We start from the raw sequence: 14743 nt of genomic DNA on the forward strand, positions 1-14743 counted from the left end.
AAAGGACCACTGCAAAGAAGACAGGACGCTTTGTGAGTACGAGCTGGACTGCAGTGTGACTTCGCGGGAACTCAACTTGGTCGAACTCAGAGGCATATAAATGAAGATCACATGCTCAGCAATATACAATCTCCCAACAAACCGCAACTGAAGAGAAATTCCAATAGTACTTTACACGCACAAGCTCAGGAAGGCACCGTTTTCTATTCCCAGTCCCTTCCAACTCCACAAAAGTAGCACGTATGCCATTCTCTACAAAAGTTTACAAAAGCAATTAAACATAGATTTAAAAAATTTTTACGTTTCCCTGAAAATCCACTGAATTCTTAATGTGGTTTAGAGAGATGAATCAGGATGACAGCACTCTGGTCAAAACAACCAGGTTTGAGTCCCAATTCAAGTTAGTATAAAGTCTTAACAGAGGAATGCTAAAATCAGTGCTTTACTGTACTGAATTTACTTACTACCCTAATGGTTTTAGACTCAAAAGTTTAAAATGGTTATTTTTATTTGTAACGAACATGTCTTTAAGGCAGAATTACAAATAAAAACAAACAAAAAACCCCACCAGACCACATTTCCAATTTTAATTAAAAGCTAAAGAGAAACTCTTTACCTTCTGACCTCTATGGCAATATTTTTCTTTTTAAACGATGTAACACATGATTTGATTAGAAAAACCAGCATAAGGAAAATGACTACCAAAAAAGAGCTGAGCATTTTAAATACGGGACAACACACCAAGCAATAAATAGACAATCAACCTGCTTACTAATTGTGTCACAGGGCTGAGCTCTGCTGATAACAATAGCTTTAGAACAATGTGACTGCATGATTGTACTCGAACTCTAATTATTCTATCGTCTACATATAGAGATCTTTCATTCTACTCATCTAAGACAAACACCTACTTACCTTTTATAATGAAATTATAGAAAAGCCATTGATAATGAATTTTCAGGGAGCTTTGGGATTACTGACCTTAAAATCTTTACTCTCCAGAAGCTGCTTTTAGATTTTATTTAGCTGGTATCCTAAGCATGTATGGTCTATAAGTTGAATTACAATAAATACTGACACTAAAAACTATAGGAAATGTGTTTCCTTTGACAGATCTTTAAAAAGGACTGAACAATATTTGCAAATACTCATTTCCCAACACACTGTTAAGATAAAGAATCGCCACCATGAGTGCCACCACCACACCATCACCACCACCATCACACGGCAAAAGCAGGCACTAGAGAAGGGACTTTTCTCTCTCAGAAATTTTTCAATATGATAATCACACAGCAAAAGAAAGCACCAAGAGCAAAAAATGAACAGAGAATCTTAAAATTTAACTTTGTCATCAGCAGGCTAACCCATCGGCTGAGGTTTAAAAGGCAAGAAGTGTGAAAAAAAAAGCTGTGTTATCCAGTAACTGATAAATGGTGTACCTCCTTTATTATCTGTGCCACTTTGCTGCTTTAAACAGTACTGCCCAGATTTCCTTGAGAAAGATCAAGCCCAGACTCATGTGACATTTTTCACACCCCTTTTTATGTGCTTAGAATGTAATCCAGCATTCCAAGTAGCAATAGTGCAAAAGAATGCGCACCAAACCTTGCTAAACCATACTTAAGTTTTAACAGCCATAAAAATGGCCCTGGTCAACCAACTACAGAACAGATGAATTCATTGGATAAGATAAAATTCCACCACAAATCTAAACATCTCTAGTTTAGAGACAAACTTAAAGGGGTGTCTTGCAACTGACTCTAAGGACAGAGTAAGTCATGAGTCATGATGCAGGAATCATTACCTCCGTCTTCATAATAGTAACTGTCACCATAAGCTTTGCCTCCAGAGGACTCTGGAAAGTGCTTCTTTCGCTTTTTCTCCTCCTGTAACTCCTTTTCTTGCAAGAGGCGTGCTATGTCCTGCAAATACAGAGAGAACGGAAATAAATATTACCGGAGAAGGAACACAGTCCATACAGTGGCCCTACAGGTCAATGGTTTGACGTTCCACTGCCAGACTTTTGTGGGCTCTGCCTATGGCTCTCCAGACTTTCTGGCATTAAGCTCATACTATCCAAATGCCAACGATGACTGCTCAACAGGAGTGGCATACGATCCAGATGACGGGTAAAGTTGTTGGGTTTTTTTTAATTGAAATTTCAATCTAACTCAACCTGAAGATGTTCAAATGTAGTATTCCTAAAGCTGGTTATAGAACAGAATTTTAAAAATATGTATTTGTGGGTCCTTTTTCCAAGATGATGATTCACTAAGTCTGAATGAAGAAGAGTGCTGTAATCTATGGAACTTTATAAACTGTATTTACAACTTACTTTAAAAACTTTTCTAAAGCGTTTTTCAATTGATCCTGTTTTAGCTGCACATTAGAGTTCCACTGTCTTAACTGAAAACGAGAATACCGTCTTCCTCCTGCCTCCCCTCTGCTTCATCTCCAGGCAAGTTTTTAGGAGTCACTAAGTGATGACTAGCATTCTGACCCTGTCCCCAGAGAGATTACCATCCCCTCTATGAAAACAAAGGTATACACAAATAACTACAACACAATTCAACTAGAAATGCCTCAAAAAAGAGGCTAAAAATGTCTATGAGAGCACAAAAGAGAGAATATTATTTCTGCTTAAATGAATTAGTTCAAGGCTTTGCATTTATGTTAGGTTCTGAGCAGTCCAATAGGCAAAAGGAGAGAGAGAACATGAGCAAAGTTATAAACACTTCAATGGGCATCAATCTAGAGAACAACCCATAGCCCCATGAGAACAGAGGACGTGGGGGGTTACAGAGAAAGCTGAAGCTAGAAAAAGTCAGAGGCTGCATCGCAGGCACCCCTTACGGACAATTTTAAGAAGTCTGAAGTCTATAAATAAGGAATAAAGGACTACTAACGGTTTTGAGCTGGAATGTGACAGCATTTTGAATCTTAAGAGTATTTCTATGAAAGGCCCAATGAAACAGTACATAAACTTTGTGCAGGTATACTTTTTTAGAACGAAGATCCCTAGCTGTCACCAGACTCTTAAAGATCATACAAACACGGCAGCAACACTCTCTGGTGCAAGTAAATGGTAATAATAGTCACAGGTGTCTGAGATGCTTACTTCTTCATATTGACAATGAGGAATACAGAAGTGCTGAGATGTTAATGATGCCTATTTTGAAGCAAGAGTTAATCACCACTCTTCTTTTTGCAATTTTCTGAGTAAGTCAAAATGAAGACTATACTAAGGCTGCAAGACAGATTAAAAAAATTCATTTAAATAAGTCAATTCTTCTCATGTCAGGATAGAAATAAACAGGGTGCTGAGGCTAGGTAAATTAGCAACAACTACCCACATACTCGGCTTTTAATGTTCACAAAACAGTCTTACAAATCTGCCTTTGTGTTAAGTAAATGCCTAAATTCAAACTTATAAATATACTATTACCATATAATCCTTTAACTGATTTCTATGCTGCAAATTTCTCATAAAACTATGTAAAAAACTATATATATATATATATATATATATATATATATATATATATATATATAAATAAAATAAGTAATCTTTGTAAAAGCACTTACACTATGTTGCAGTTCAGAATGAAAGGCAAAGAACACAATCATACTTAAAACACAAGTATCATTTTCATGCAAAGAAATCTGAATTTCTAATACTTTGATGGGGGAAAAAAAAAAACCCAAATCTGAATGGTTAAGATGATCTTCTTTTCCCTTCCAGTTCAAGTCAGATGCTTCAGAGACACTGGAGGAGAAATACTAACTAATATAATGGATTTCTTTGGGCTTGAATTCTTTATCTGTAAAATGAAGGGTTTGAACCACTCAATCTTAAAGTCGAAAGTCTTGACTCCTAATGCACCATTTTAATAAATCTGAGTGTGACCAGCTGCCAGCCCCTTTGCCAGGTACTGCACTTGACGTCTTACAAAGCAACACGGCCGTGAGGAAGAGAGGGGTGTGACAAGGTAAGCTGTCCTCCCCAAACTAGTACCTGTTAACAGAATTTCCCAAACCCTTATACTTTTTACTGTGGAAGTAGGAAGAAAATGTAAATACTTCCCTGAATGGTCACATTTACTAAGCACCCAACACTACATTTTCCTAAGTGGTTTCTTTTACTGAAAACAAAAAATTTCCCTTGATGTAACAGTAAAAATATAACAGAAAATTATCGGGTCCAACTGCCAGTGGAAATTATTAAACTGTACTGCAGGGACTTTATAATTGCTTTCCTGCTATTGAATTTAGTCCTAATGAATGCAGAGTGAATATATATATAAATGAATAAGCCACTTGCTCACTGTGAAGAACCAAAGATGAACCAAAGAGAAACAAAGATGATGCCCCTTTTTTGTACAAGGAGGCAGCTAGTCAAAAGGAGTGCTTTTATCCAAGTAGAAAAATAACAATCATAATGCGTCATGTACCTTAGCATCCAAACCTCTTGCTTTTTTAACTCAGCTCTTTTCTGAGTAAGCTTCTACAGTGTGAGAACGGCTAGCTGGACTTGAGGAGGGAAAGGATAAAGGATTCAATGGAAAACTGCTGCTGTATTGCAACTGTGGTTTAGCCCAAGTCAGTTCTCCTCCCTGCTTTCTGACATTACTGCCCAATGGGCTTAGTTAGGCGATTTCAATACAAAGAATTTCCCCTGCAACAAGCTAAAGATGGGAATTGTTAGTCACAACGCTTGGATGCAGCTTAGTCAACCATGACACAAACAACCTCCTTGGTCCTCAGCTTCCTTCCTGTTAAAGGTTAGTCTAGAACAGCATTTCCCAAAGCTCTGTTTTTGAGAACACTGGTATTAAAAGGTTCTCCAAGAAAAAACAAAAAAACAAACAAAAAAAGCCCCAGAAAGCATTCAATAGAAAACATGTATTACGTCTAACTCTTCCAACACATTTCAAAATGTGCTAATATATTTTTAAACTTTGATAAAAGAAATCTGTTATCTTCCTGTAACCCAGGAATTTCCAAATTCATTTTGTGACAGAAGGCTTTTTGTTACATAAAAAATACAAACCTTATGAAATTAGTGTTTGATAAAATGTAACCTGGGGAAAAAAATGTAAAAGAACTCATAAGCTTTTTTGAAGTTATGTTCATTATTTTTTCATTAATCATATTAATCAGGTAGACTTACTTTCAGCTAATATGTAAAAATAACTCTGTGGCATAGAAGACTTTCTAGTAAGCACATTTATTGAAATAAGAGTTTATCATTACATCCCATCTCTCCCTTTTCTGTTATCCAAGCTCACTCAACTCTGGAAAATTTGAAGCTGTGAGCTTAAGGGCACTGGTAAAGATGGATAGACTCCTAGGGGAAAGTCATTTTAAGAAAAACACAGATTCACTGATTCCCTTCAATGGCTCAAACATTCTGCTAGACACCTCCTGTAGCAAAGAAGATGTGTGGTCAATCTCATTAAAGCTCTTATCTATGAAGTGTTAGAAGCAAAATGACCAAGACATAAAGATGAGTCCTGTAAGAGAGGCATTAATACAAACCAGGTGGGAAGGAGGCAGAGGAGCCCCACTGAAGCAGGTGACAAATTGCTGAACCACTGTGTTGGGTTCCTTCGGGTATTTTTATGATTTACATGATTTTATACCAGGGTTACTTCTCCCTTAAAGTTTCCATCTCTATAGTACAACAGTAGTGGGATTCAAAATGAGGAACCCTTGGCTATAAAGACAATCTAAAGGAGATCTGAAAATGTGATTGTCAAATCACTATCAGAAGAATTTAAAAAAGGAAAGCCATTCCATTAGATTACTAAACTTATTTTATTAACTAGCAATTAGTATATTAGCATCTAACTCAGTAGGGGACTCAAAGCAGGTATAATCCCCAAAGGGTTACTCTACAAGACCAGAAAAACAGGGTAATACCAATTACATGGATATAAAAACCTCACTATAACTAGGGTAAGACGAGAGAAGAATTTTCTCAGCCAGAGGCCTCCCACTCACTTCCCTTGTCTGGCTATATTTGTATAAACTTATTTTCTAAGTGCCAAAACATAGGAAAAAATTTTAGCAGCAAAAATTACTATCTGAACTATCCTCCAGATTTTACCAACTTATATAAATATTCTTTTAGAACATGAAATTCTGATCACCATAAGAGCGCTATGAAAAAGCACCATGGCTCACACCAGATTAATTTTTAATGTAAATTGGTTACTAAGTTTATCCCAGAACAGCTCACATTACAAAATGGCTTCAAACTGTTGGACTAATGCCACAGACGTCTCATGACATGGTTGGCCACGCTACTGCTGTTTACTTTAGGGGAAAAAAAAAGGTTTTCCCTAAAATAGTTTCATGTTCACATATATTTGGACCTAGGTTCCAAGACACACACGTGTATGTCTACATTCACTCACACAGTTACGAGTTTTAGTTAAGAATAACTAAGTTAAATGAACTAAACGCACATTTCTTGGCTTTGTTAAATAACACTGGCAAAGGCTTACACTGTGACCAAAGAGAAAGATCCCAATAAAATTAGTCCACCTGTATTAGCCACATACTCATACAGTCCAATGTTCCAAAAGACTGCAAGCCCCTGCCTTGAACAGGGCACCCAGAGAGAAATGCAACTATTACTGCATTCAAGACGCTGGTGTAAAAGAGTTAAAAAAAAAAAAAAAGCCAGGAAGAAAGGAAGGGAGGATGAGGGAGGGAAAAGAGGAAGGGAAGGGGAAGGCCACAATGCTAGTAAGAGTACAAGAGATCTTTTTCTTTTTTTTTAACTTTTCTACATCTGTCTCCCCAATGGAAATGCTACTTTCCTTACATCTGGGCTCTGTTAAAAAACACAAAAAAGACAAAAGCTAGACAAGCTAATTCACCCAAAGTTGTATAATTCTACTTCTCATGAACAATGTTGTTCAGAAAAAAAAAACCTGTCCCAAGAGAAAAGGGGCCTCGAATTCCACATCTGGTTGTTGTGGGTGATTATAAACTACCCAAGAGAGTTGATTCCAAAAATCTCTAAAAAGATATTTGGATGAAAATCCAGAGAGGAATTTGCCACAGCCCTGCTGCTGAGTAAGAACTTAGTAGCTAAGCGGCCTCTACAAGGAAGCGGAAGAGCAGAGGGAGGAACAAAGCAGAACCAGGACAGCTGACAAGGAACAGGCCACGCTCTCCCAGGAGCTGGCCAGGAAGATGAGCGCTGCCTTCGCAGTCTCAGTCTTCCCAGTGAAGCATCCGGGACTGAAACAAACTAATATGCATTGTCATGCATCCTTCAACGTCAAACTTATGCAAATCTTGTTTATTCAATATTACAACATACTAGTCAGCGGGGAGTCACATTTTTCTACGATAAAAGAACATTTTGGCAGGACAGCCATCTTCTAATCTCAGGCATCAGTGAAAAATCCAAAATGTCTGCAAGGAGTTTTTTAAAGGCTAGTCTCACTAAACCTCCACGACTGGACTTCTCATTTAATCTCCCCACGGCACCGGGGGCGGGGGGCCGTTTCAGTAAGTCAGAAGTGGAAGTGGGCGAGGAGGTGGGGGGCCTGTGAAGGGAAGGAGGCTCCTGAAGATGCCTCAAATTACACCATACTGGAATACACTTAGGCCCGTTTAACTTTCCCCCTCTCTAACTTAGCACTTCTCTCTGTGAGAGAAATCTGAGCTGTTACAAAAGGCAGAATGGTGGGGAAAACACCTGGCAAGAAAGCCAAAAGGGAAAAGCAACCATTAACTTAGTGTGCAGCAGAGACCTTATCCACATGATCTTACTTAAACCTCACAATAGCCCTTTAGGGTGGTGTACAGTTATCCTGACTTCCTGGGTTTGGAACCTGAGGTTCCACGTGGTTAAGCGAGATGCTGAAAGTCGCAGCTAAGAATTAAACAGTTTAGATTCAAACCCAGGACAGCCTAACTCCAAAGTCTATGTGTTCCATTTTGTATCACAGTTTAAGTCAGAAGCAGTCAGTCAGGAGACTGAATTGTACAGACATTCCTCTGGCATCTTACTATAGCTTGGGACCAGTCATTCACTTCTTCAACACTTAATTTCTTCATCTGAAAAATGCAGTCATTCGCTACACTGCCTACTTTATATAGTACTACAGTGAGATGTATTGTGATTGCTGTTTAGTTTTTACATGCATAAAATAAAGTGTTTTGGTTTCTCTAATACTGTTTTTCCCTGAATGGGGGGAAGAGGGGATCACAGGACACCAGAAGCATTTAGAAGAAGCCAACTTCATTACTCTGTTATTTTTAAAATAGAAGCTTTCCTATCTACAAAACATAATCACTTCTTTCAGTTCCTAGTTTCATCCCCAAAGCAGTCTCGACTACAGAGAGGCAACACATCCAGCAGTAAGAAAGGGCTCCTGTGTTGGTAACAGGAAGGATGAAAAGGAATCCCTAATTCCTACTTGCAATTCTGATTATCACATAGTCATGGCTTGTTTCTTAAAGAAATAGCTAAATACACTCACACCAGGTGTCTCACACTCACCTGGCACTGAACAAGGAGTTCTAGAAGAACCAGGATGGCTCAGCGGGAGGAGCAGAAGATGCGGGCTGGTTCACTGATGACCCTGACCGTACCTACTTAATAGGGTGACTGAAAGTGCCAGTTTGCCCAGGAGAGTCCCAGTTTATGTAAGTATTAACAGTGTCCCTTTAACCTTGAAAAGTTATCATATAGTCATCCTACTATTAAAAGTGATAAATCATTTTTCCTTATTATAAATCAAGACAAAGGCCAAGAATAGCATAATACATGTGAAAGAAACAGACACAGAATCAATGCATATTTAAAAAGAACTGTTAGTGAGAAATGCTGAAGACACAAAAGTAAGTGATCATTGAGTACAAATCAAGTCTTCTTACAAACCATATCCTACTGCTAATTTTAGTCATTTTCGGCTTTAAACACAATACAATTTAAAAATACACACAGACTCAAACAGACCACTGCTTTGACGCAGCTTATCATAAGAGAGTGAAACCATTCACAAAAGAGAGTGAGAGCCATGGCCAGTCCCTGACTCCTGTTCAGGCTAAACTCAAGGTCTGCTCTTCCTAAAGTTGTGGGAATAGCCCACAGACAGACAGCCTGTATTGGGTTGAAGTGCCCCTTAAAATTCATTTATACCAAGAACCTCAGAACATGATCTTATTTGGAAATAGGGTCTTTGCAGATGTAATTAGCTAAGAGGAGATCTTAACAGTGGGTTACAGTGGGTCCTCGATCCAATGACTGGTGTCCTTGTAAGAAAACAAGAGAATAGGGAAGAAAGCCACGTGACAATAAAGGTTGAGACCTTGTGATGATTACAAGCCAAGGCATGCAAAGACTGCCGGGAGCCACCAGAAGCTAGGAAGAAGCGAAGAAGGGTCTCTCCTAATAGGTGGCACGATGCTGCCAACACCTTCATTTCAATTTGCAGCCTGCAGAACTGTGAGAGGATACATTTCTGCTGTTTTAAGCCACCAAGTTTGCGGTAATTTGTTACAGCAGCCCTAAGGAACCTAATCCACACTTTATGTCAAATTATCCTTTATCATCATCTTTTAAGATTTTACCACTTACACAACTGATCAAAGTAATCGACAGTGGTCCATGGAGAGTGGTACTTGAACTATGCACCCCAAAAGGGAAGCGTTCTGCTGCACATCCAGCAACCCTAATCTGAGCCTATGAACACAGAGAGTCTCTGCTCCGGAGCTGAGCAGCCCTTCCTCCTGGGGGGGGCGGGGCATTAACTAGGTGGTACCTCATCCTTCTTCTCCTGAATGCGTCGCTTCTCTGCTTCGATAGCCAGCTTCTCCTGAATCTCCTGAGCAATTTCACAGTCTTGTTGTTCACTAAAAAACAAAGGTGAAAACAACATGGATAAAGAAAACAAAGAATGATTTTTCCTAAACAGAACACAATTTCCTGAACACTATGAGCCAGTGTATATTTTTATCTCACTTAATCCTCACAATAATGATGTAAAGAGGCTGATGCTGTCACATCTTACAGATGAAAAACTTGAGGCCCAGAATAGTGAAATCATTTCCCTAAGAACACACAGCAAGTAAGTGGTAGAACCAGAATATGATACCCAGAGACTTCAATGGAAAGCTCCGCGCTTTCTCTGTACCACCATATCACCTTGTCCTGCTGGAGCCGTTCTACAGAGACACAGGCACATTTCCTCAAGACTCTGCAAAGGAGCTCAACACTATGGGAATGACGTCCACAAATATCCAAACAAGCATAGAGTACACAGACAAAAACTGGGAGCAAGCTCACTAAAATGTCAGTAATACTGTGGCCACCTAGAGGTGGTTTTATAAATTTTTTAATCAGATGAATTTTTTTTTTTTCAGTTTCAATAAAACTTTAAACAAAAGAAAAAAAAATGTATATTCTCCAGCTTCAGTTCCAAGTAGAAACCTCTCTCGTTGATGCCAGTGTTCTTAATACTCTGGCCACTAAGAAAACCAAATGTAGTAAAATACTGCTGCTGCCACAGTTTTGTTTCGTTTTCGCATTCACGCACTCAAAAAAAGATTTAAACAGCATCTGCTATCGTCCAGGCACCATGCTCAACACTGAGGATACAAAAATAAATAAAGGATGAAGATCCTGAACTCAGGAGTTCACAGTACATCCTGGTGGGAGAAAGGAGACAAATCATTGTGTTGGGAGAAAAAGATCCTTTAAAACATAGGTTCCAACAGAAAATGGGGTTTGGACCTCTCAGAGATGGCTGTAAGGACACAAGTCTTCTGTCTCAGGTTTCAAGAAGTCAGTGGGCAGCTTAAAACTCCAGAGTGTGGTAGTGCCAGGGAGCCCACCTTTACACAGAACTGTTAGCTAGGAAACAGATATAAACATGCTTAGAGTTTACTATCTAAAAAGATGCTGGGATAAAATTACCATTGTGGTTTATATATGTAGTTCATTTGCTAAACAAATATTGCCTCTTATTCACCTGCTGCCAGTTGAACTTAAACTACTCAGTGACTCCAGGCTTGCATATGCCAAGTTTAATGGCAGTCTTTTGTAACCGAAAAGTGTTGGAGGGTGAGGGGGGGATATCCCAACTTCTCTGGAGAAACCAGAATCCCCATAGTCTATTCTGACAAAAGTGAGCGGATGAACACTGTTCTCATTTGTATAAGGAAATGGTCACTTTCAACATGTCTGGAAATAGATACAGATGTTGGTAAACTTGTACACACGGGTGTGTATGTATGTGTGTGCGCACACAGGACAGAAAGGGAGGAAGAGAACACAAGACGGAGAGCACAGGCCGGAACTGGAAATGACAAGCTATTTTAGAATCGGTAAGAAAATCACCGGAAAAGTTGCCTGCAGACCTAACTTCTGGTCCTGCTGCCGTTAACCGGTGAATCATGTCCTTTCATGTCATCTTATCAGTGATAAAAGTTTCTAGACTTAATGACTTCATACTAAGGTCTAACACTCTAGGATTCTTAACCATTCAAACCACAGAACTAAAAATAAATATCTACTCAGAATAATTTTCATTTCTATATCCTCTTTCCATTCACTCACTTTAAATAGTTAAGAATCATACACAGAATCACGGTCTTAGTTTTTGAAGATTTGTCTACCTGGATCTCCCAAACTAACGTAAACCCGCACAGGAGTAAGCAGCTACTAACTACACGCAAGGTGCTAACAGCTGGGAAGAAAGCAGAGGAGCACAAATCCAAACGAAATGCTGAGGGTCACAAGTGACAGAAGATGCATCTCCTAGTATGGAAAATAAAGAAGTAAAGTTTAGGCTGAGCCTAATTATTTCAAACCATATTTCCAAGAAGGACCAGTTCTAGTTCCCTCAGCTATTGGTACAGAATCCTTAGGAAGCAAAATCAAGTGAGAAACGAGTCGTCAGCCGTCGGTCTGCTTGACTTTGGACCAGGGCCCCAGGATCCAGACAGACCAGCTGAAAGGTTCCAGTTTGTTAGTATCTATAGCATTTCATCCTTCCCTTGATGTTCAGATGGCAAGACTGCCAGGCTGTAAAAACTGAAAAACTTCCTTATTTCAGCCAGGAATACCTCCAAAACCTTGAAGTCCCAGGCAGAAATATAATGCCTAGTTCTCTCATTTAGGACCTATAATCCGTCACTCTCTAAATTCTGACATATAATCACAGTGCTTCGTCTCGATAATCTCTGAACTTAAACTCATTATCACTGCCCTACTTCTTAAACTTCTGCATCACCCAGAGAACTGGCCTTGATAAAAGAGCACTGAGAAAAACGTAAAAGGCAGCAGTTTAGAACTCTGGACTATTCTGGCTCTAGCTCTCATCTTCACTACGTTTGACACTGAGCCTCCCATACAAATCAAATCTGCCTCTTCTAAGTCCACTAACACTCCCCTGAACTCGGGCCCCATCCCCTCCCTCCTCTCTCTCTGTCTACCAACCCCTGTCCCCAGTTCAAGCCTCCTCATCTCTTAATTTGACCACTGTTCCCTTCAATCTTGCCCCCTCTGATCCTTTACCCCAGAGGTCCCAAAATGAAAATCTAAAACTCCTTTGATGGCCCTCTATCACTTACAAAATCTACAAAACCTAAATTCTTTAACATAACCATGTGACCTTCTGGTCCAACTTTTGACTGCTTTTCTGGCCTCATCTCCTGTCTATGCCTCTAATTATATTCTCCACTCTAGCAATACTGTACACCTTTCAGCTACTGTGAGATTCCAGGTCCTTTTACCTCTTACCTTGATGACTGCTATGCTCTTTGGCTAGAACAGTTTTTCCCAGTTACCACTATAAACTCCCAGTTGACCATCAGGGTTTGGATTAAATACATAACCTGCATTGGGATAGCTTTCCCAGTCTCTACTAATCTTCATAGGCATGGAACCTACCATTTAATCTCCTGTGCCTTGTGCACCTATCTCTAGATATAGAATGCTCAGAGTTTTTTCCAGAGGCCTTTAAGGGCAATGGCTAAGTTTTATTCATGTCTATGCTCTCTGGTGCCTTTCGTGGTGTCATGGTTAACACGTGTCAATAAGGATGTTTATGTACAAAATAAGGAAGCTCAATAAAATCATGAATAGAGTCCTCTCTGCAAATAATAAAACAGAAAGATAAATCTTTCCTCCAAGTCAGCAAAAGTGATGGGCTTTCCTGTTTATCTAAACACGACAACGAAAGTTAAATCGAGGGGTCCCTTCACGTCTTCCTTTACCCCTCCCTCTTCAAAACAGTATCTTGTGGTTATGTTCACCATTAGAGACTTTAGGTACAAAAGCCTCTCTCAAAGAAGAAATATACCCTGTAAGCTTTTAAAACACTGAAAAAGAATAAAAAGTCATTGTGCTGGAAGAGACCTTAGATAGGATCTTTCCATTTAGGAGGAGACTGAGAAATAACTTTAGTCAGAGACTGAAGTTATGAAGAGAACTGAGGGGACAATTCAGAGCTTTCTAAAAGACTCTGCCTCTGTTTAAAAAGAAAGGGGTTCAAAGGAAAAAAAAAAAAAAAAAGCAAACTGCTAGGAAATAGCAAAGGAACTCAATACAACTCATAGACTTCTTTGATATCCAGTATTCCGCTGGATTCCCCGAAACCACCCGTGAGGCAGAGGGCCTAGCGAACATTTCCTCATGTGCAGGGAAGGAAAACTGACTCAGAGAGGCCGACCAAATGGCTCTGAGTCATCCAGCAAGAAGTGTGAATGGTTCACATCAGAATCCGCATTTCCCAAAACCTAGATTCCAACAACAAAGAAAAATTTTCAAATGGAAGAAAACTATGGGACAGCCACTCTAGGACTTGTAATCTAATAGTGAAAGGAGTCAGAGGGACAGATGGAGAGCCCTCTTCCCTGCCCTGGCTGCTGCCTCCAGAGAAAGCCCATCCTGGTGTGACTCCCCCACCACCCCCTCCCCGTCCCCGGTCCTCACAGGTCCTTGTAGCGCTTCTGCAGCTGGGCCTGCGCCTTCAGATCTTCCTCTTGAAGCTGCTTGGCCACCTGGAGGTCATGCTGGACCAGACGGTTCCGCTGAACATTTGATGCCAAATGGTGCTCAACTGGAAATAAAGATGGGAGAGAGGAATTACAATGCTTTTGCTTGTTGAAAATAAACCTAAGAATAAACCCGAGATGACCCTTTCCATTAAAAAGAGCTTCACATCCATCATTTCATCTTATGCTCTCAACAACACTGTATAATAGGCAGCATGGGAGTTTTTATTCTCATCTTTCCATTAAGTAAAAAGAGGAGCAGAGAGGTTAAGTAATCTGTTTTTGGTCACGTGGCAAAACAGTGGCAGTGCCAGGACTTATACTCATGTAATCTGAAGCCAGGGCTGGCACTCTTTCTGTTCCACAAGTTGACACTTTACTTATAAACGGCATTGTTCAATGCGGAATTTTTATATTGACACACGAATTTAATGATTCACAGACTAGGTATTCACAAAGACATACCTTTGTATAACCACGTATAACTTCGATTCACTTTCCATAATCACATATATAAATATTCAGAAAAAATCTATCTAAATACTTCATTGTCTGGGAAAAGATGTCCAGGCCCCTAGCAGGGGAAGGAATATGTCTCTCTGCCAGCCTTCTCCACACCCCAGATACATGTATAACCAGTGTCTCCCTCCTACTACACTAAAGCAAAAGAAATGGTTCAAGTCCCTCTTTTCCTCTGATAAGCCCAACAGTCCTCTCA

General features: G+C 39.6%; 1 protein-coding gene across 2 annotated transcripts in view; it reads right to left on the reverse strand.

Moving 5' to 3' along the window:
• The window catches only part of CCDC50 (coiled-coil domain containing 50), a 64803-nt gene that overhangs the window by 23995 nt on the left and 26065 nt on the right, over positions 1–14743 (reverse strand). For both annotated transcript variants that reach the window (XM_074365916.1, XM_074365914.1), the window contains exons 3-5: positions 13964–14090; positions 9789–9879; positions 1805–1922 (exon numbers count right to left, since the gene is read on the reverse strand). In XM_074365916.1, coding sequence (XP_074222017.1) covers positions 1805–1922; positions 9789–9879; positions 13964–14090 — 336 coding nt within the window. The remainder of the gene's footprint in view (positions 1–1804; positions 1923–9788; positions 9880–13963; positions 14091–14743) is intronic.

Source organism: Camelus bactrianus, chromosome 1 (assembly GCF_048773025.1).
Source record: "Camelus bactrianus isolate YW-2024 breed Bactrian camel chromosome 1, ASM4877302v1, whole genome shotgun sequence".
NCBI classification, from domain to species: domain Eukaryota; kingdom Metazoa; phylum Chordata; class Mammalia; order Artiodactyla; family Camelidae; genus Camelus; species Camelus bactrianus.